The sequence below is a fragment of the Bubalus kerabau genome, chromosome 5, assembly GCF_029407905.1.
Source record: "Bubalus kerabau isolate K-KA32 ecotype Philippines breed swamp buffalo chromosome 5, PCC_UOA_SB_1v2, whole genome shotgun sequence".
NCBI lineage: Eukaryota > Metazoa > Chordata > Mammalia > Artiodactyla > Bovidae > Bubalus > Bubalus kerabau.
In genome coordinates, this window is record NC_073628.1 from 125,499,228 (window position 1) to 125,522,887 (window position 23,660).

At 37.2% G+C, this 23,660-nt stretch overlaps 1 protein-coding gene and 1 pseudogene across 4 annotated transcripts in view; one reads left to right on the forward strand and one right to left on the reverse strand.

Moving 5' to 3' along the window:
* The window catches only part of RPS6KC1 (ribosomal protein S6 kinase C1), a 226,095-nt gene that overhangs the window by 134,722 nt on the left and 67,713 nt on the right, over positions 1–23,660 (reverse strand). For 3 of the 4 annotated variants that reach the window (XM_055582993.1, XM_055582991.1, XM_055582990.1), the window contains exons 4-5: positions 19,494–19,609; positions 8,553–8,646 (exon numbers count right to left, since the gene is read on the reverse strand). Coding sequence is in view for 2 of the 4 variants with exons in the window: in XM_055582991.1 (XP_055438966.1) it covers positions 8,553–8,646; positions 19,494–19,609 (210 nt within the window). In the remaining 2 variants the exon portion in view is untranslated. The remainder of the gene's footprint in view (positions 1–8,552; positions 8,647–19,493; positions 19,610–23,660) is intronic. The other variant, XM_055582992.1, reaches the window with a different exon arrangement.
* Positions 12,067–13,875, forward strand: LOC129653510 (CDGSH iron-sulfur domain-containing protein 1-like; annotated as a pseudogene).

Consider the following 23,660-nt stretch of genomic DNA (forward strand, 5'->3'; position numbering starts at 1 on the left):
ATTGATGCTTTTGAACTGTGGTGTTGGAGAAGACTCTTGAGAGTCTCTTGGACTGCAAGGAGATCCAACCAGTCCATCCTAAAGGAGATCAGTCCTGGGTATTCATTGGAGGGACTGATGCTAAAGCTGAAACTCCAATACTTTGGCCACCTCATGCGAAGAGTTGACTCACTGGAAAAGACCCTGATGCTGGGAGGGATTGGGGGCAGAAGGAGAAGGGAACGACAGAGGATGAGATGGCTGGATGGCATCACTGACTCGATGGACATGAGTTTGGGTAAACTCCGGGAGTTGGTGATGGACAGGGAGGCCTGGCGTGCTGCGATTCATGGGGTCACAAAGAGTCGGACATGACTGAGTGACTGAACTGAACTGATGATAAAAATATTATAGAGTTATTAAAAACTTTTATCAGTTCAGTTCAGTCATTCATTCATGTCTGACTCTTTGGGACCCCTAGGACTGCAGCACCCAGGTCTCCCTGTCCATCACCAACTCCCTCAGCTTGCTCAAACTCATGTCCATCGAGTCGGTGATGCCATCCAACCATCTCATCCTCTGTCATCCCCTCTCCTCCCACCTTCGATCTTTCCCAGCATCAGAGTCTTTTTAAATGAGTCAGTTCTTCGCATCAGGTGGCCAAAGTATTGGAGTTTCAGCTTCAGCATCAGTCCTTCCAATGCATATTCAGGACTGATTTCCTTTAGGATGGACTAGTTGGATCTCCTTGCAGTCCAAGGGGCTCTCAAGAGTCTTCTCCAACACCACAGTTCAAAAGCATCAATTCTTCAGCACTCAGCTTTCTCTACAGTCCAACTCTCACATCCATACATGACTACTGGAAAAATCACAGCTTTGCCTAGATGGACCTTTGTTGACAAACAAATGTCTCTGCTTTTCAATATGCTGTCTAGGTTGCTCAATGCTTTTCTTCCAAGGAATAAAGAGCCTTTTAATTTCATGGCTGCAGTCACCATCTGCAGTGATTTTGGAGCCCCCCAAAATAAAGTCTGTCACTGTTTCCATTGTCTCCCCATCTATTCGCCTTAAAGTGATGGGACCAGATGCCATGATCTTAGTTTTCTGAATGTTGAATTTTAAGCCAACTTTTTCACTCTTCTCTTTCACTTTCATCAAGAGGCTCTTTAGTTCTTCTTTGCTTTCTGCCATAAGGGTGGCGTCATCTGCGTATCTGAGGTTATTGATATTTCTCCCAGCAATCTTGATTCCAGCTTGTGCCTCATCCAGCCTGGCATTTTGCATGGACATTTCGCAGACTGGGTCCAAATAAGAAAAGGAGTACATCAAGGTTGTATGTTGTCAGCCTGCTTATTTAACTTATATGCAGAGTATATCATGCGAAATACCGGGCTGGATGAAGCACAAAAATTGTTATAAGAGAATATTTAATGCTAAAGTATTCATGCTTTATTAATCAAAAACAACAAACTGCAAAGCAGTATATACACTATAATTCTAGTTTAAAAAAACAAACACACACCAATGTTCATAGCAGCACTATTTACAATAGCTAGGACGTGGAAGAAACCTAGCTGTTCATTGACAGATGAATCTATAAACAAGTTGTGGCACATATATACAATGGAATATTAATCACCCATAAAAAGGAGCAAATTTGAGTCAGTTGTAGTGAGGTGTATGAACCTAGAGCCTGTCATACATTGTGAAGTAAGTGAGAAGGAGAAAAACAAATGTCATATATTAATGCATATATATGGAATCTAGAAAAATAGTACTGATGAACCTATTTGCAGGGCAGGAATAGAGATACAGATGTAGAGAATGGACTTGTAGACACAGTGGGGTAAAGAGAAGAGGAGACAAATTGAGAGAATAGCGTTGACATGTATATACACTACAATGTGTAAAATAGCCAGCCTCGTGGGAAGCAGGTGTATAGCACAAGGAACTCAGCTTGGTGCTTTATGATGACCTAGAAGGGTGGGAGGGAGGCTCAAGAGGGAGGGGATATATGTATACTTATAGCTGATTCACACTGTTTTATAGCAGAAACCAACACAACACTATAAAGCAATTATCCTCCAATTAAAAATACATAAAAAATAAAATTAAAAAACACAAACAGGAAAAAAGGTTAGAAAAGTACACGAAACATTAACAGTACTTTTCTCTGTATGCTGGAAGTACAGGTGACTCATCATATTTGCTGTATGTGTGTGACAAGTCCTTAAGGCTATGTATGTGAAGGATATCAAAGAAGATGCAGCAAGAGCTGAAACTGGGGATTTGTTTGTAAATCAAGATATGTTATACAGACATAATTTATAAAACGTAGACCTATGTGAATCATCCAGCAGCCAGTGCCAAGAAACTTCTAACTTGAGAGAAGACAGAGATGATTATAAAAACAGATCTGTACAAAGCAGACTAACCCCTGACACTTCTTTCTTACTTATGTTCTTCCTTTCATTGTCCTCTTAAGATGTACCCTAATGTACCTGAAAGGCCTAGCACTAGCATATTTCCTCAACTATACACTGCAACTAACCTAGTATTATCTGATGTTTCTCTTCCATACTGAAGCAACTGCTAACTCCCCTTCTTTCATTGAAGAACTCCCCAACCAGCTCAAGAAGAACATTCCCCATCACTACCTCAACAATGAGTACAAAGATACAGAGAGAGGAATGCAAATACTCAGTACCTATTTTATTCATCTTATATCTTTAATATATCTACTTAATACAGTGCTTGCTCAACTCCTTGAAACCACCGGTCTTGTCATTCAGTCTGTTTTTTATAAAGCTTCACATAATGGACACTAGCTCCCTGAAACCCAGAAAGTTAACAAGTAAGATAAAAAGAGCTGCAAGCAAGAAAGAGGTTCTCAGTTAAAGTGAGTGAGAAGAACATTGTGGATAATGCAGGGCAACAACTGACAATACAGAGGCTATTTGTCAAAAGTCAAACCAACCTGAAGTCAATCCATGTTTAAAGGGGCCCTCTGGGCCATCAGAAGAGTAAAAGGTGCATCCTTTACCAACACCATCAAGTCAAAAACCTAAGCCTTTTTTGGAAAGGATGGGGGTGGGGGGGAGTCAAAGGTTCTATGAAAGTGTTCAGCCTCCAGGTTCATATCACAGAGATTCAAGTCTCAGGGCTATTAGAGGACCCCAGGTGACTGGTTAAAAAGCAGCTACAGACATGAGGGGTTTGTACAGCGTCCCAGTTCACCTACCTACCCTCACCTTCTGTGCTTTGAACTGCTAAGAGTAGGGCAGTGTAGTGTAATCTGTCTAGGACACCATCTCTGAAAGACAGGCACCAGGGGAAAAGGTTGAGTTGCCACAGAATAAATCTTTATACTATAAGCTATCAGAAATCTGTATTTGAAGACCTTCTGCAAAAAGAGATCAGTTTCCTTTAGAACAACAGGTGGTCTCTCATGGCCGACTATGCCTAAAATACATGGCCTCATTATTATTAGCTGATAGCTTTCACTGAGCCCTGAGGTTCAAATATTGCCATAGTCAATGAAAGGGAATTTCTACCTTTCCTAGTAGCGATGACTCAAGCTTCACACACAAAGCAAGGTATCTAGCTAGCAGAACAAAGGTCACCCTGAGGTAGAAGACATAATATCAATCTCCATTAAGAAACAAGCCTTTATAAATATTATTTTAAGTGACTACCTAAACCTAAAAGATGCGTTAGTTAAGATTCCTCTATTTGATCGCCAACTCATCACTCAGTAATAGCTACTGTTACTAAGAAGAGCCATTCCTCTGACATTTCACATTTTTATAATGTTCCTGATACATGTCTTGCTTCACCCTTGAAATTTTATAAAAAGAACATCAGAATATTTACTGCATATTTGTTTTAAGAAAAAAGAATAAGCACAGGAAACAACACATCGATCACAATTACAACCCTAGTACTGTTACCTTATCATGAACAACAAAGATCTATGAGTTGGCTTCCATTTTTACTTAATGAACTTTTTATGCTGCTCCATAATCTACTCTGCAAATCAAATCTGTGACCAGCACACAAGCAGTTCATACTGAGCTTTCTATACCAAATTAAATCTCATTTCAGAATACAGGTCTGGGATTGCTGTTAAATATCTGGAGGGCTTTGACTGCCTTAGGCATCTGTCTTAACTTTTCTGAAATTCCAATTTTTAATTATAAAGTAAGGTATTTATCTCTATCATTCCCAGTGTTCCTTCTACTCTAAAATATCTATTCCCACAACATCCTGAAATTTTTATTTGCCCCATCAGACTCCTAAACTCTTAATATACAATGTTATCCTCAATAGTCACAGAATTGTTAAGGGTCAATTTTTGTAATTTTGTGCCAACTGTTTTATATGCACACATACACACAAGGACACATTCTCATTTCTGCTTATCTTAAATAATAACAACTTATTCTTTTTCTATTTATTTTAAACTTCCCCACAAAGAAAATTCAACTAATAATGGACAGTGAATAAAAGTTAAGTAGATAAGCACTCAGGAGAAAAAGGAACTTCAAACTGAATAAATACACTCTGAAGTAGTACAGGAGCACCCAGAATTAGCCCAGTAACAAGATTTAGCATTCTTGCGGTGCCACCTGGTGGACATTTGCTATAAATTCTACTTTAAATTAAAAATCTTAATTTTGTCATCTTTGTGCTTTTCTATATAATGAAAAGAATTATTACCCTGACACCAAATAAATACACAAATTTTGAACTGAAAGTGATTTTGAAAAGGTCCTTTACATGGGCCAGCAATAGATTCTACTCTCAAAATGTACATCTCATTTACTTTAAAATAGCTAATTCAAGACAGCTTACTTAATAGACCCTTTCTTGTGTCTACAATTGCTACAGTGAGCACTTAGAGAGTTCTCACTCCACAATTTACAGGCAAAAAGAGAAAAAAAAGGTAAATTTGACTAGGAAACATTTAAGAATATTTACTCTTATGATATGCTACATAGAAGAAGCTGATCTCTCAATTTGTATCTGTGGTTATGATCACCTAATTACTTTTTCTTACTTGCTGCATACACCTGGAAAATGTCCCTCCCAAAACTGCAAAAGAAGTCAAGTAATGTACTGCGAAGAGGAAATGACACAGTTTACCAGGTGAGCTTACACAAACATCAAAGGCTCCGATATTAAGGTCAGCACGCAGTAAAGCAACCTATATCCTTCCAAAAGGCCAACAGATGAGAGAAACATGCCAAGAAGTTCAATTCCCATCCACCACTCTAGCCAGGTCCCCACAAATGCCACAGGAACTTTATGGCTAAGTTTAAGTCAACAAAAAGATGGAATTTTAAAAAGGAAGTAAGATGTTAACAATGAATTAAATCTTTTTTCATCTTTGAGAAAATATATAGTTTAATTTCACTGAACAAAAGAGATGAAGAGCAAACCAGCACTTCATTTTAAAAATATAAAACAACGTTAATGTTTCATCTAAAAACCTACTGGAAAAATTTTATCATTTTTAATTTCATTAGATAAAAATACATTAAGTAGTTAATCACCAAATTGTTGGGTTTTCTAAAACCTTAAAGGGGTTTCCTCTATCACAGTATACTATATAAAGTACTGAAAGTTTTTAAAAACCCTCTAATCCAACTCTTTATGCTTTCCTTAGAAAACTTTCTTTCAAGGTAAAGACTTGTTGATTGCATTTTATGGTACTAATAAAAATAATGATCACTTAGCCTCTGCATCTGTTCTCTGAGAGGTGATGTACTTGCCATGTGTCATTCTGACTCTAACTGAAGGGCCTTGGCACAGCAGACTATACATATTAAGATTCGCCCCGCTGGCTCATTCCACTGGCAAACTAAATGACAAGGATGAAAAATGAATCCACCTTCAAAACACCATTTAAAACACTACACTCAGAGGAGCTGTTATGCAGTGGATCACCTCCTCGCGTTCCGGCTCTAAACCAGCCTCGCCAGCATGCGCCTCCACAGCCCCTCGACAACCTTCCCTGCCCTGCACACCTGCGGGGCTCGGCGGGCTGCCCTGCCCCTTCCTACGAGAGGCCCTCTCTCCTGGTTGTCTCTGGGACTGGCAGACTTTTGGAGTGAAAGTAACTCTTGCACTTACCCAGGATGCCAGGCAATCTCATGATATTTAAAAGTCATTTTGCCTCTCAAATACCAGAGAATTTGTAAGATGTCTGATACTCGAACCTGTATTTGTCGACAAGGTGTCTTTGGGCAGGATCAGTGAGCCAGGCAGAGAGGTTTTTAAAGGGAGGGGGTGAAAAACGTAAGCATTAACAGCTTTTCCAGTTCCCTGGTTTTCATTCTTCATGGATCCCAGGGTGTTTCAGAGGTGGTAATGTAGTTAGAAAACTAAATTATGCACTGAAAGGATAAAATTTCAGTATTATTTTTAAGTACTGTTAAGTCTTTTTCTTTCTTTTTCTGTTTTTAACAGAAATGTTGTCCCCAGTTTCTCCCATAAAAGCATATTCCTAAAATGATAATTGCTTCCAAGGAAAACTCATCATTTTGAAATGTTAAAAGATAAACTCTGAAACAAATACACCCTACCTCTACTGTAGGTAGGGTGGCCCATTCACCCAGAGAACAGTCCTGGTCTTGGCGAACAATAAGTACAATAGCATCTTCTTTAATTCTCAGAAGTGTCTCAGTTGGGACAATAAATTACAAACTCACCCTATAAGTTTAAGGTTATAACCCACCTTAGGTTAAATCTCCTTTAACATGAATACCTTTTTATTCTGAACAGCCTTCCACATTTTAAAACACCATCCCAAGAAAAGTCATCCTAATAATAACTCTTCCCCTTCTCTTCTAAACTTAAGCAAAGGGCAAAAGACGTCTGCACCCCTCCTATCCTTGATTACCTTCTACTAAAATAGGCTCCTGAGACACCCTTCTCTCACCATGGCTGACACCTACCTAGGTAATAAAGACTTATCAAGGATATAAAATAGAGTCACCCTCAAGTCACATACCCTTCAATTCCTGACCCAAAAAATCAAAGAGAGAAAAAAAAAGATTCCGTAATTTTCAGGAACTGTAGTCCTCACTGAACACTCTCCCACAAATCTTTCTAAGTCGACTTCCTGCTTGTCCTCTCTTGGACATCACCAAATCTGCCAATTTTACAAGCAGAAAATGTCGTTTCCCTCTTTCTCAAAAGTACGAGGGTATCTCTGAGGCAACAGCCAGATCAGGTTATCCCAAAAGAGTCATCCTCCAAGGAAACTTGTTCTAAAAATAGTCACCTTGGGATCCCAAGAAGTGGTTCGATTTTTCCAAAGCCTAGCAAGAATCTCAGATCAAAACAAGTCATGGAGAATAGATGTATTTTTCCCCAAAAACATCTGATGGACTGTAAAGTAAAATGACTATCAATATTGTTTTTCTATGATCTTAGCTGATTCAGGATGGAGTTGAAGATACCGAGGACCCAAAGGAGACCCCAGCCTAAGATCCCCCATACGTTACACAGAACACTAGATGGAAGTTAATGGACTGCTTTTAAGTCAATGGGAGCTACCATGAAAAATAAGAAATTTTAATTACTTCTCAGTGTGTGTATTTTCTTCACCAAAAGAAAAATAAATTTTAAGTGCATCAACCCACAAAATGTTTGGGAACTCGTTGCTCCTACCAAAACATGATGAGAATTTACTGCAACAGATCTATGTTAGCGTGCCGATGCGTGACATCAGCACACGTGCCAGCAAAACCAGCACTACAGTGAGATCACGACCACCTCTCATGGCAGTCACAAACCATTCTCCTCTACCATAGATTCTTACTCATGAAACAGATCAAGAAATATTCTCTGGTGTATGGCTTTTCTTTTATATAAACCAAACCTAAGCGACTTCAAGCAAATCTAATTTACCTATTTTTAAAGACTCTCCCCAGCCCTGTCCCCAAATATATCTCTCTCTTAAATCTAAAATGTTTTCTGGAAGAAAACTAGCTAAGGAAATTTTTTAAATCTTCATTAAAAATTCAAGAATGGCTTAATAGAGGAATAAAAACAAGAGATTAAGCATTATTGAATTAAAGTAATTAAAAGTACAAAAATTGCTTTGGTTTAGACTCATGTTATTATAAAAATATCAAAAATACTATAACTGCCTTAGACTTATTCTTTCTGGTACATGACTAAACTTTCAAAGCCCCTTTTGAAATTAATTGTCTGAAAGTCCGATTCAGCTAAATAAACTTCAGAAAGGCACTCTTATACTAAACAATACCAATTCTGAGCACTTACTATACCACATTTTAACAAACCTAAGAAGCCGTTAATTGTAGGACAAATCATTATTTTATGTATCACTAAGAAAGAAAAAAGCTGTCAATTAATGTATCATCAACCCAACCATGTACTCAATAGCAATGATGTGAAAATGTGAAGAAAAAAGTACCTTAGAATTGGTGCAATACTCTCAAACTCCTACATCCATCTGATTTGGGCAATGTAGATATGATTTACAGTCTGCAGCAATCAAAATCACTGAAATGAAAAATATATATATAAAAATCTCTTACCTTCTGTGCTGCACTCAGGAAGGCTATCAGTGAGGGAATCCGGATAAGCTTCAGCGGGACCGATCAATTCAGAGCCATCATTGATTATCCCACCCTAAAAAGATTAGAATAATTGTGTTTCATGGTCAATATGACTATTTTAAAATATCAGTAATGAATGAATGATAATTATCACAACTATTTTATAAGAATTATAAAAATGTTCATCTATTAAACTAGATTACAACTGCTTTTAAAAAATCAACAGGAATAGCCATATTGGTTTACCAAAAGTAAAAAATGTACCACACCAAGGCAAGATGCTAACAACAAGGGAAACTGTGAGGGAGAAAGGTGAATATATGGGAAAACTCTATATTTTCTGCATAATTCTTCTGTAAACCTATACTGTTTAAAACTTTTTTAATTCAATAGGAATTTTATAATGTTTCTAATAATGTGTGGCTTTTTACAAAAGCATGTTATTTGAAATCTATCAAAAGTGCTCATCTTTTTAAAATGCAGAAAAAGAAAAAGCCCACCAGCTAAAGTGGGGGATGTTATTCAGTTTCTTTAGAGTCACTAGTCTTTCTAATTAGTGATAAATGATGGACTGCATTAGGGAGTCATTTAATTTTACCAAATTAAAAACTACCACATACTACACAGTACCTCAAGTGATCCAAAAAGTATATTTGAGAATCATTTGAATACAATGCACAAAAAATGAAATAAATGTGTTTATCAAGGAAACTTTTTTTAATATTTATTTGGCATATCGGGTCTTAGATGCAACATGTGGGATCTAGTTCCCTGACCAGGGATCGAACCCAGGCGCCCTGCTCAGGGTCTTAGCCACTGGACCATCAGGGAAGTCCCTACGGAAACATTTTTAATAAACATAAAACTGATTTATCCGTGTGACCATCATTGTAATTAAATATTTAAGTTTCCAAATTCATGCCTAAAAAGATTCTCTTACTTTGTGTACAACTAGAGACTGCTCTGTCAGGCAAGTGGTGTAGTGTGATTTTGTGCTGTGGCTTTATGGACTGAATGCTCTAAAGGCTTATAACCCTTAAAGAACTAAATTAATGGGCTTCCCTGGTGGCTCAATGCTAAGAATCCGCCTGCAATGCAGTAGACCCGGGTTTGATCCCTGGATGGGGAAGATCCCCTCAAGAAGGAAATGGCAACCCTCGCCAGTATTCTTGCCCGGGAAACACCATGGACAGAAGAGCCTGGAGGACTATGGTCCATGGAGTCGCAAAAGAGTCGGTCGGACACAACTTAGCGACTAACCAACCAACAATTAAAATAACAGCTCTTCTGCTCTTTAACCTTCCACCACCAGTTCTATACCCACAACACTATTACCAGGGTAGCAAAGCCGAAGAGAAATACAAGCCCCCTATTTCCTCTCTGGTTCAGCACTCAGAATTCAACAAGTATCCTTCCCCCAACTCTCAACAACATCTTTACCTCATCAAGTCTCCCTGCCAGTTAAAGGAAGAGAAATGTGAAATGGTCCCTCTCAAATTATCAAATTTTACTTCTTTGAGTTTTAAGTGAACTGAAACACTGAAAATGTTTGAGTTTTTATCACTTAATTGTATGTACTCAAATATTCAAATAACAGATTACAACTGACTTTTTCTCCAAAAAGTACAGTATCCATTCTACACTAAACAACATCCAAACCAAATCCTAAGGAAATCTGAAAGTATTTTGAGCATTTTAATAGACAAAGTTGATTTGACCTACAATCTCACGTAACAGAAGGTGCCTTTCAACTGTTAACTACCGCTTCCACTGCCAGGTATGTGACTTTAAGTTACCCACCTATAAAACGGAAATAACATGTATATAACTAACTCAAGGATTTCGCAGGACTAAAAGATTTCATGCATATAAAGTGTTTAAAACAATGTAAATACTCAGTAAATGATTATTTGTTATTATTACTAGCTGATATAAAATCTGCTTATAAAAAAATAAAAACAAAATACTAAAGAATACAAAAAATGTTTTAGCTCATAATCCTAGGGAAATTTTACTTACCTAATTTAATAAACAATTTAATAAAAAATAGATAATAAAGAATAAATCTGTAATGAAACAATAATAATAAAAACTGAGAGGAACTTAAGTAGTAGGAAAATATGCCACAATTCTATTTTAAATCTTCACTTCAAAAATAACCTTTGAGTGTTTCTGAATATGTAGTAAAAAGAAACTTTTATTATACAGCATCTCAAAGGTTTTGATTAATGAAGAGTCTATTTGGAGGTGGGGGAGGGGAGTTCAGATGTGCTAGAATATCCAAATATGGTGGGAAGTTAGCAAATGCTCTCCCCCCAGAAGGCAATGACAAAGCTAGAGAAAACTGTCAAAGCAACCATTCCAGAGCTCTGGAAACTGACAAAAAACACAGGGCAAATGAATAAGTGGCTACTCCTGAAAAGCTAAAGAACCAAAGGTAAGAACTGAGGGAGTCTGTGGCATTCTTGCCTGGGGTTGTTTCCATCTTCCATCCCATCTGGGTTGCCATAGTAATCATACAAGGGAAGACAAACCTTAAAAACTAGCAGATTCACTTGCAGATGAGGCTGGCATGATTCAGATTCAAGCAGAGAAAGAGGTCCACTCCAGTGTCATCAACAATAGTAGTCATCTCAGTGCCAAACATGGCAAGAACATAGACTCAGTAGCAGCACAAAGTTGCAGTTAGCAAAAGACCAGACATTAGCAGGAAGATCCAGAAAATGGCAGAGCTATTAAGGGTTCTTAATAAGCATTTCCACCTATCCATGAAGGAAAAACCAGAGGGATCAAGCTATCTGCAAATCCCTGGCAAACCATGAGAGGGTGCACATGCACAGAGGAAATCCAAGAGATCCCAGAGGAAAACAAAAGCCAGAGCAAACTTAAAACATGCCTGAACTTTCAAAACACACAAAGAATCATCACATTAAGGGAGAAATAGAATGAAACAAAGTGTACAAGCAAAGAACAATCACTGGCTGACCCAAGCTATGCTTACACAGGGCTAGCCAATACCAAACCAGGTTTAAAAATACAATAAAGATATTATGTTGAGCAGAAATATGAGCAGTCACACACTGTACATCAAACAGACTCCACAGATTTAGTACAGACATGTTAGTAAACACACTGATAAAACTACAGCAAGAACCCTTAGGGGAAAGAAATCAGAGTACAGATTCACTGTATTATCCAAACTTTTCGGTCTTCAACAACAAAATTACAAGACATACAAAGAAACAGACAAGTGTGATGAAGAGTAAATACACAAAATGTGATATATTCAAATCCACTTCACAGAATATTATTCAACCATAAAATGGATTTAAGTATCGATATATGCTACAATACAGATGAACCTTGAAAGCATTAAGCTATGTGAAACAAGTCAGATGCAAAAGACCACATATTAGATGATTCCATTCATGTCCAGAATAGCCAAATTCATCAAGACAGAAAGCAGATTAGTGTTTTCTACACGTTGGGGTAAATGGTGTAGGAAGGGTGAACGCTAATGGGTATAAAGTTTCTTTGTGTGTTCAGTTGCTCAGTTGTGTCCCACTCTTTGCCTTCCCATGGGCTGTAGCCCACCAGGCTCCTCTATCCACGGGATGTTCCAGGCAAGAATACTGGGTGGGTTGCCATTTCCTCTTCCAGGGGATCTTCCTGACGTGGGGATCGAATCTGCATCTCCTGCATAGGCAGGCAGATTCTTTACCACTGAGTCACCTGGGAAGCCTCTAAGGTTTCTTTATGGGTGATAAAAATGTTCTGGAATTAGGTAGTAATAATGGTTGCCTAACCATGTGAATATACTAAAAGAAAAACACTGAACTGTACGCCTTAAATGGTGAATTTTACGTTATGTGACTTGATCTCAATTTTTTAAAAAAGTACCAGATTAAAATCCTGGAGTTGAAAAGTTTAATAACAAAATTTTAAATTTACTAGAGAAGTTCAACAATAGATCTGCTGAAACACAAATAATCAATGAGCTTGAAGATCAATATAAACTATCCAATATGAAGATCATAGGAAAAAAAGGAACAATAATAAAGAGAATCAGGGAGAGCTGCCAGACAATATCAAACATACCAACTAATAGTACCAGAGACGAAAGGGGGAAAAGGGCTAAAAAATATTTGAGAAGATGAGGGCAAAAAACTTCCCAAATTTGATTTTAAAAAATTAATCTACAAATATAAGAAGATAAACCCAAAATAAAATAAACAGAAAGAGATCAACACCTAGTCACACAATTGAAAGACAAAGGCTAAATTCTGGAAGAAGTAATAGAAAAAGAAATATACAGTGGAGCCACAGTATAATTAACAGCTGACTTCACATAAAAAAACAATAAAGGACAAAAGGCAGAGGAATGATAAGTTCAAAGTGCTAAAAGAAACACCGTGGGACCTCCCTGGTGGCACAGTGGATGAGAACCCACCTGCCGATGGTGAATTTTACGTTATGTGACTTAAATCTCACATAAAAATCTCACAAACCCAGGGCACATGGGTCCAATCCCTGATCCAGGAAGATTACACATGCCGCGGAGCAACTAAGCCTGTACACCACAACCACTGAGCCAGCACTCTAGAGCCCTCAAGCCGCAACTACTGAGCCCACGTACCGCAACTACCGAAGCCTGTGCACACCCAGGCCTGCGGTCCACAACAAGAGAAGCCACCGCTATGAGAAGCCCACAAATCACAGTGAGGAGAGGCCCCTACTCACGGCAACCAGAGGAAGCCCGCGCAAAGCAACGAAGACCCAGCGTCAAAAATAAAGTAAATGAATTTTTTATAAAAGAAACATGTCAATCGATAATTCTCTATGTCCAGTAAAAAAGAAAGAGAGAAAGACAGAGCTATGTCGTGTCCGACTCTTGCAATCCCATGAACCGTACGTAGCCTGCCCGACTACTCTAGGCTACAGTTTACTGAGGGTAAAGGCACACCCTTGCAAGGGACAGTGCCGTGAGTATGACGTCCAGCATACAAGCTGAATGGACTGCAGCAGTGACCACTGCTGCTGGGACAGCTGCAACCGGTTATCTAGCTTACAAAAGAGTTTAAAGATCATCACAACAAATCTAGGGTAAACCCTCTCATCCAGAAAGACAACATCAAGGTACTACATGCTTTTGACATGGAAGATTTGGCAGATAAAGCTGTGTACTGATGACGCTGCTGAAGGTCCCAAATAGTTCCCATTCTGTGATGGATCTGACACAAAACACAATGAAGAAACTGGAGACAATATGGGGCCTCTGATCATTAAGAAAAAAGATACTTAAATGGATGCTTCTGATGCTGTAGACCAACTTGTCCGAGTGTTTCCTGACTCTTGAATTAGAACCACCACCACTTCTGTCTAATCCAGCTCCTCTGAGTTCTAGATGTGGTATACTGCAAACTACAGCTCTCATACTCACCACATCCACCTTTTATGCTGAACCACTGTGGTGCACAATTGTTGAAACCAAAAAAAAAAGGAAAAAGGAAAAACCAATCTCATGGCCCGGGGGTTACTTTGGTCCTGTAAGGATCTGTTTCTTTACATTTAAAACTGACATTATTATATAGTTGTATGTCAAAGCTAATGTATTAAATTATTCTTAAAATTTTAAAAAAGATGGGGAAATAAAAACATTTTCAGATAAGGACTAGAGACTCTATTACTAGTAAATCTGCCTTACACACACAAAAGAAAACTACAGTCCTCCAAGCTGAAAGAAAAGAATAACATATGGTAATTCCAATCCACCTAGACAAATAAATAACACCAAAAAAAAAAAAAAAAGAGAGAGAAACAGGGCAAGTACAAAGACTACATATATATGTGGTCTTATTTTTTCCTCCCTTAACTTTTTAAAAAGACACTGTAACACTGTATTGTTCTGTTTATATATGAGGTATCAGTTCAGTTCAGTCACTCAGTCCGACTCTTTGCGACCCCAAGGGCTGCAGTATGCCAGGCTTCCCTGTCTATCACCAACTCCCGAAGCTTGCTCAAACTCATGTCCATTGACTCGGTGATGCCATCCAACCGTCTCGTCCACTGCCGTCCCCTTCTTCTCCCGCCTTCAATCTTTCCCAGCATTGGAGTCTTTTCCAATGAGTCAGTTCTTTGCATCAGGTGGCCAAAGTATTGGCTTCAGCATCAGTCCTTCGAATGAATATTCAGGACTGATTTCCTTTAGGAAGGACTGATTGGATCTCCCTGCAGTCCAAGGGACTCTCAAAAGTCTTCTCCAACACCACAGTTCAAAAGCATCAATTCTTCAGCGCTCAGCTTTCTTTATAGTCCAACTCCCACATCCATACATGACTACTGGAAAAACCATAGCTTTGACTAGATGGACCTTTGTCGGCAAAGCAATGTCTCCGCTTTTTAATATGCTGTCTATGATGATAATAATAAAAAATAAGGAGTAGATAGAGCAAGTTTGCACCATAAAGCTCTACTTTACTAGAATTTAGTATTCTTCTCAAGTAAATTGTCATAAATTAAAATGCATACATTAATCCCTAGAGCAAACAGTAAGAATATAACTTTTAAAAGCACATACATAAGGGACTTCACTAGTGGCCAGTGGTTAAGAACCTGCCCTGCAATGCAGGGGACCTGAGTTCAAAACCTGGTGGGGGAGCTAAGACCCCACAGGTGGCGGAGCAACTAAGCCCATGCCCGTAACTACTGACCTGGGTGCCACAACTAAGACTTGGTACAACCAAACAAATAAGTTTTTTTTAAATAAAAGCACACACAGAAAAAAAAAGAATTTAAGTGGTACAATAAACAATACCTATTCAATACAAAAGGTGGCATAAAGTAGAAATGAAAAAACAAAAAATATGTATGATATATAACAAATAGCAAATGACAGACAAAAATTCAGTCTTATCAATAATTGAATACAAAAAGACTAAATACCATATCAACAACAGCAGTTCTCAGACTAGATTAAAAAAATAGGATCAAACTATACATAGTGCATGTAAGAGTACTCTTTAGATTCAGTTATACAAACAGATTGAAAGCAAAATTTAAAAGAAAAGTACATGCAGATTGTAAGAAACCTAGACTGCCTGTATCAAAATCACACAAAACAGACTTTAAGACAATAAACATTACTAGAAAGAGGGACATTTCGTAAGATTAAGTAAATCATTTCATCAGGAAGATAGAACAATTCTAAACATACATGCACACGCCAAAAAAGGCCCAAAATAAAGTAAAAATCAACATAACTGAAAAGAAAAATAGAAAATTCAACAGTAATTAGAGACTTCAGTACCTCAATCTCAACAACTGCTAGAACAACTAGACAGAAAATCAGCAAGGATAATGAAGACAGTACTATCAACTAACTTGAATTAATATTTACTCCACCTGAATTAACAAATGTAACTCCGCCTGATAACAGAATATGTCAACATGTAACATTCTCCAGGGTAGAGCACATATTAGGAAATACATCATGTCTCAATAAATTTAAAAGGACTGAAATCATACAATGCATATTTTCTGATCACAACCACAAGAAAACAAAATTAGAAATCAGTAACAGATGAAACTTTAAGAAATCCACAAACATTTGGAAATTACAGAACATATCTCCAAATAACCAATGAGTCAACAGAAAAATCATAAAAGGAATCAGAAAATACTTTAAACTGAATAAAAGTGAAAATAAAACAAAAACTTATGAGATGAGGCTCAAACAGTGCTAAGAGGGAAATTTATAGCTGTAAATGCCTATGTCAGACAAGAAAAACCAAAATCAATAACTAAAGCTTCCAATTTAAGGAATTAAAGAATCAGATTAAGAGCAAAGTAAATCCAAAGCATGCAAAAGAAAGGAAATATAGTTTAGAACAGAGATCAGTGAAATGAAATAGAAAAATACAGGGGAAAAAAAAAAAAAAATCAATGAAACCAAGCCGATCCTTTGAAAAGATCAACAAAAATACCAAACTGTTAGCTAGATGGGTCAAGAAAAAATAGACACAAATTACCAAAATTATGAATGAAAAAGGGGTATCACTACCATTCCTATAGGAGTTAGAGACATATGTAAGTGAACAGTATGAACAAATTACAGAATTCAAAAGAAAACTCCTAGTAAAACACAAGTTACCAAGCTGTATCAAGTATCAAACAAAAAGAGAAAATTAGAATAGACCTATACAAGAAAATAAACTGAATTAGAATTTAAAATCTTCCACATCAATTCCACTCCTAAGTATATACCTACGAGAAACAAAAAATGTCCACATAAAAACTTATATGCCAATATTCCTAACAGCCATCATTCACAGTAGTCAAAGGAGACAACAACCCACGTGTGCATCAACTTGATGAACAGATAAACAAAATGCGGTATATCTATGGATCCACACAAAGGAAAATTATGATTAGTATTTAAAAATAAATTAAGGAATTAATGGATACTGGCTATAACATGGATAAACCTTTAAAGCACAATGCTAAATGAAAGAACAATTCCATTCATAATAGCATCAAAAGAATAAAATATTTTATATTAAATCGGCAAAAAAAGTACCTTATACAGGAAAACCACAAACAGTGCTGAGATAAATTAAAGAATACCTAAATAAATGGTGAGTTATTTCATGTTCACAGATTATATTAAGATAACAATTCTCCCCAAATTGAACTGTATACTTAATACAATTCCAATCAAAATTTCATCAGAATTTTGTGCTCACATGGACAAACTGATGTTAAAACATTTTATGAAAATTCAAAAGAATCAAAACTGCTGTAATAACTCAGAAAAAATACAAATAAAGTGGGATAACTTACACTTTTTCATTTCAAAACTTATTATAAAGCTACAGTAATCAAGACAGTATGGTATTAGTAAAAGAACAGGCACACAGATCAACAGAAGTTTATGTTTTTCAGAAACTGCTTTCCAAAGCGACTTTCACCATTCTACAGTCCCCAATAACGGAAGTTTGCCACCTGCAACAACGCACGGACTCGGAGGTCATGTTTGGTGAAAAAAGTTAGAGAAAGACAAACAGTGTTTGATATCACTTATATGTGGAATGTAAAAACAAACTAATGAATGAAACAAAAAAAGGAAACAGACTCACAGAGAAACTAGTGGTTACAACTGGGAAGAGAGAAAAGGTGAAGAGCAAAATAGGAGCAGGGGACTAAGAGGTACCAGGATATACTGTACAGCACAGGGAGTATAGCCAGTATTTTACAGTAACTATTAATAGGGTACAACCTTTAAAATTGGGAACCACTATACTGTACACCTGAAACTTACATAATCTTGTAAATCAACTATAACTTTAAAATATGTACATATATGAAAAAAAAAACTTTGTTGTGTGAGAAAACAAGATAACATGGTGAGTTTTGCTTTGTTGCTTACTTGGGAGTTAAATAACCTTCTAAGACCATATTTACTCATCTCTACATTAAGAAACTAAGCATCACTGTTATAATATTAAATCAGTATACTTCTCCCACCAAACACACTGCTTAGGATATTTCCAAGATGTTCTCCAAGACTAGCTTGACCGTTCTTAAACTGCCCAATTTTTTCTTCCTCTTCTTTTGTTTCTCATTTCACATAACCCAAAAATAAGTATCTTTCAGCAACAGTTACAATGAGGAATTCCCAGATCCAAAAGAAACAGAATGAACAGCTTTTATTTTATTTAAGTTATTCAAAATCTACGATCTGATCTCTATATTCTTTTTTTAGCCCTTGGTATGTGTTAATTTGCAAGATTGCCTTTCATAACTTCTATAAAGCAATATTCTTCTTGCTTAATAATGCTGTCTTTTTCTATAAGCACCGATTCCCTGCCATACAGGAACAGCTGTATTTAGCAAACAGCTAATAGTGTATCAATTTGATTTGGTCTTTTATCCTAAACATATGCAGAAGCCAATTCATCATCTCAGCCCAGTTTGCAGAGTAATGAAAAATTAAGCAACGAAGTCAATCAGCAAGAATCTTATTACCACAAACTTTTCTACTATTATTTCTAAATCACAAGTTTGTAATGTCTTTCAAAAGATCCACTTCCTTCAGCAAACTAAAATAGACATAAAAAATAAATTCCTTTTGTAGATAATATTCTTCTGTAAGATCCTCATATACCTTGCTGGCTGCATGTTCTAAGAAATTACATTTATACAACTGAGTAGATTTTTAGTTAAAGAAGGGAAAAAATAATTATAGCACAATCATATAGCTTTAGTCTAGAAAGCTAAATGTAACAGAAAAATTAAGACATTAATACTGAATAAAGACATTGATATTAACCGACAACTAGCAAAAATTCAATACATAATAAACTAGAATATTATTAGTAAAAATGATAATGAACTCAGAATGAAGGCATCTCATGTCAAGAAACTTAAAATACTAATATCCAAAGATCTCTGGTAATACAGTTTGTACTAGACTACTTCTTTAAGTTGTACATGAACTATTTTTGTTCTATCTACACAAATTAGTCTAATTAGAACAAATTTAATATGGACTTACAGTGGTTTCTATCCCCAAAAGAAGTCTGTTACTGAAAGAAACCTCAAAAAGTGAAGATAACTACTGGAGTTTCATGATATTTAAATGTTTTAATGTATTTCAATTATGATGAATTAGATAATCTCTAAGCCCTCTGCAACAATTTTCTTAAATCAGTGAATCACAAACTCTATATATTTCCACAAGAGAAATAGAAGACATGCCAGACACTGTTATTTACTATTAATTTCTAGTTATTTTACTGAATAATGAAATTTAAAAGTAAATGACATTTTGGGGGAGGAAAAAAACTTAAATCTTGCTTTACTACAAATCAGAAAATAAAGACATTTAATAAGATACAAAATATTTCAGAAAGAACACCAAACCTTGAAAAAATCTTCAAGCTGTTTACTGTTATAAAGGGCAGGAATGTTGGCAGAGAACTGCAGAAGATCTTCAGCACACTGCCTCCTCTCTTCAATAACAGTTTCATCAAATCGTCCTGGAATTAAATAAGAGTCAACACTGAAGGAAAGAAAGATCAAAGCTGATTTGCAACAGTTGAGCTTCACAATGAGAAAGCTATTTGCTGTGGTCATCACGCAGTCTTCTGAAGTCAAATCCAGTCTCTATAACTGGAATCACTCGTGCTCCCAGCAGGGAAGAAAGGAACGTTTCTGATAAAACAGGAGGCAGAGGTGTCAACTAGCCAATAAATAGTGCTGTCATAATCTAAAGACTGTCAATACAAAAACTTACCATTTAAGAAGCTGGCAATTTGAAACTCAAGTTGAAGAGAGAATTATAAAGAACTCAAATAGTTTTCTACAGTAATTTAATACTGCAATTACTCATATCATTTTCCCTTTCCCACTCTTTTTTGATTTATAAAAGGAGTCGAAGAGAGGAAATTATGAGAACATCTGTATGGCAGTGGGGTCAAACACCTCAGCTTAAAGCAAAAGCTTTCAAGCCAATTTCCATGTGCGACGCTGTCAGTGTACATAAAGCATGCTTGTGAGAAAACAGAGAACCCGCACGGCGCAGTGAGCTCCGGTTTACAAGGTGATTGAAAGGTGGTTTTCATAGAAATTTTTTTAATGATATATACAATTTGAATGCTGATAAGACATTTTCAAATATGAGCATTTTGTACTACTCTTGGATAAGATTACCGGTTGGCATTTGTCACACGCCATGTATCATACTGATTGCAATTTAGGTTTAAAAAACTACAAAATCAAAAGAGTAACACATCCCATACTTGACTGGCTTTGAAAAATGTTAATGAAAACAGAGGCATAAAGAGATTCTTAGTTATAGGCACCACAACTTACTGGAAATAAGTCAACTTCTTTGCAGTTATCACAGAGCCGCAAATGAATGAAAGGGAAGAAAGAAACAAGACGGATTAAAACAGAGCCCTCAGTTGCTTTAATCAAAGCATTAAATACTGTACATCCGAGAGTACAGAGAGAAAAGAGGTCACTTTTACACTGCCACACTTCTTCCAGTAGCTTACTAAGTACTTAATATAACAATAAAGTAAGGAAATCTGTTTTCTAGCAACTTTTTAAAATATCACATCTGTTTTCCACTCACTCAGAAACACAATTAATGATTAAATTTTGGTATGTTAACTAAATTTGTGCCAAATCTCTACTCTCCCTATTGTTTATAGGGAAATTTGTTTCAAAATGCTCAACTCGATTGTGAGAGCACAGAATTACAAAAAAAAAAAAAAAAAAAAGATGTTCTAACCTAGGAAACATCACACATCTAATCCAACATACTTTAAAACCAGCACTTACATGTAAGATTACACTATCTCCCAGCTGACAAACTCAACAACCAGACTTTGTAGAAAATAACTGAGGTTCAAGCTTGTTGATTTTAATCATGACATCACCTTAAAATGGTTAACAACAGAAAATGAACAGGTTTTTAAACAGAAATAGAATAGAAATGGTTATATATATATAACAACAGAAATGGGTGTGTGTGTGTATATATATATATAAAACAATAGAAATGGATATATATATATATAACAATAGAAATGATTATATATATATAACATTAGAAATAGTTATATAGAAAATGAACAGGTTTTTACAAGTCTATGAAGTGTAAATAAGCAAGGTAGTATGACAAAAACACTGCTGCTGCTGCTAAGTCACTTCAGTCGTGTCCGACTCTGTGCGACCCCATAGATGGAAGCCCACTAGGCTCCCCCATCCCTGGGATTCTCCAGGCAAGAACACTGGAGTGGGTTGCCATTTCCTTCTCCAATGCATGAAAGCAAAAAGTGAAAATCAAGTCACTCAGTCCTGCCCGACTCTTAGCAACCCTATGGACTGCAGCCTGCCAGGCTCCTCCATCCACGGGATTTTCCAGGCAAGAGTACTGGAGTGGGGTGCCATTGCCTTCTCCAATGAAACATCTACTTTATGACAACCAAAAGAAACGGTTTGAGAGACAGACCTGGGTTCAAACTACTTGCTCTCTCATTCGGTAGTTATAAAATTTAGGCTGATGACGTCCTAATTTACAAAATAAATAAAATGAACAATGTACTCTAAATGAATAGTCCATATCAAGTCATGGACAGTCACTTCATGCACAGCCACTTCAGTCGTGTCCAACTCTGTGACACCATGGACTGCAGCCGCCAGCTTCCTCTGTCCATGGGTTTCTCTAGGCAAGAACACTGAAGTGGGTTGCCATGCCCTCCTCATCAAGTACATACTAAGCTCTTAATAAACCAATCATGGTTTCTTTAAATCTTCAAGTACCATCATAGTGTCCAGTATATAGAACGGGCTAAAATATTTTTGTTGACTGTATGAGTAAATAATAAAAACTTAGAAACTCTGTCCACGGAATTTTCCACACAAGAATACTAGAGTGGGTTGCCATTTCCTTCTCCAGGGGATCCTCCCGATACAGGGATTAAACCCACGTCTCCTACGTCTCCAGCATTGGTAGGCCCATTCTTGACCACTTCCCTGGTGGCTCAGATGATAAAGCATCTGCGTACAATGCAGGAGACCCAGGTTCGATCCCTGGGTCGGGAAGATCCTCTGGAGAAGAAATGGCACCCCACTCCAGTACTCTTGCCTGGAAAATCCCACGGACTGAGGAGCATGGTAGGCTCCAGTCCATGGGATCACTAAGAGTCGGACTCGAATGAGTGACTTCACTGTCACTGTTCTTGACCACTGAGCTATCTGAGAAGCCGCGGGGGGCGGTGGGGGGTGGGTGGAAATAGACGATAATTTCCAGCTCGCCTTGAGGTTACCTGTGGACTAAATTCTGGTCAATAATATATAAATTAAATTTATTTTGCAGCTTACCAGAAATCTCTTTAAGAGATAACTGCTATACACCCTCCTTCTCCCCCTCCTCCTCTTCCTTCTATCTCCTTTTCCCCTTTCAGGAAGGACTAGGATGTGAGAGGTTAAAAACAAGACAGAACAAGGCAGGAAGGAGCTTGGATTCCTGATCACTGTGGAGCCACCTTGCCTGCTGCTACATCCAGAGCATATGCCATGAGAAACCAAAACTAACATTACCCGTTATGCTAAATCTACTAGTTTCCGGTTCACACTCAACAACTACATTACCTTCTTCCAATGACAAAAACACGCCTAAGGTGACACTGCTGGCTTACCTGTCAATCATATTAGCTGGGAACAAGCTCCTGAGAGCTGTGACGTGCAGCACAGGCTCTCCGGCCTGAAAACAACCTAAGATATTCATCCTGGGGAAAGAAACATTGGCCAAATAGGTGAAAATGACAGCTAAAAATGTCCATTATCCCTTCTTTTGCCTAAATTAGAATTTGAGTATTCATCGCTGCTTATGATTATTGTCCAGCATATTTATCCTTTAAATGAAAAAGCAAACTGCAGTACCTATAGATTTAGTAGTAGTAACTGTGTGAGCATCTGTAATCTTAGAACAGAAATCCAGAAAATGCACACATTATATTATGTTTCAACCCACAAGACCACCCGATATTATCTTTAAATGAACTAATAATTTGTTGTGGCAGAAACTGAAGAGGAACTAAAAAGCCTCTTGATGAAAGTGAAAGTGGAGAGTGAAAAAGTTGGCTTAAAGCTCAACATTCAGAAAATGAAGGTCATGGCATCCGGTCCCATCACTTCATGGGAAATAGATGGGGAAACAGTGGAAACAGTGGTTGACTTTATTTTGGGGGGCTCCAAAATCACTGCAGATGGTGACTGCAGCCATGAAATTAAAAGACGCTTACTCCTTGGAAGAAAAGTTATGACCAACCTAGATAGCATATTCAAAAGCAGAGACATTACTTTGCCAACAAAGGCCCATCTAGTCAAGGCTATGGTTTTTCCAGTGGTCATGTATGGATGTGAGAGTTGGACTGTGAAGAAAGCTGAGCACCGAAGAATTGATGCTTTTGAACTGTGGTGTTGGAGAAGACTCTTGAGAGTCCCTTGGACTGCAAGGAGATCCAACCAGTCCATTCTGAAGGAGATCAGCCCTGGGATTTCTTTGGAAGGAATGAT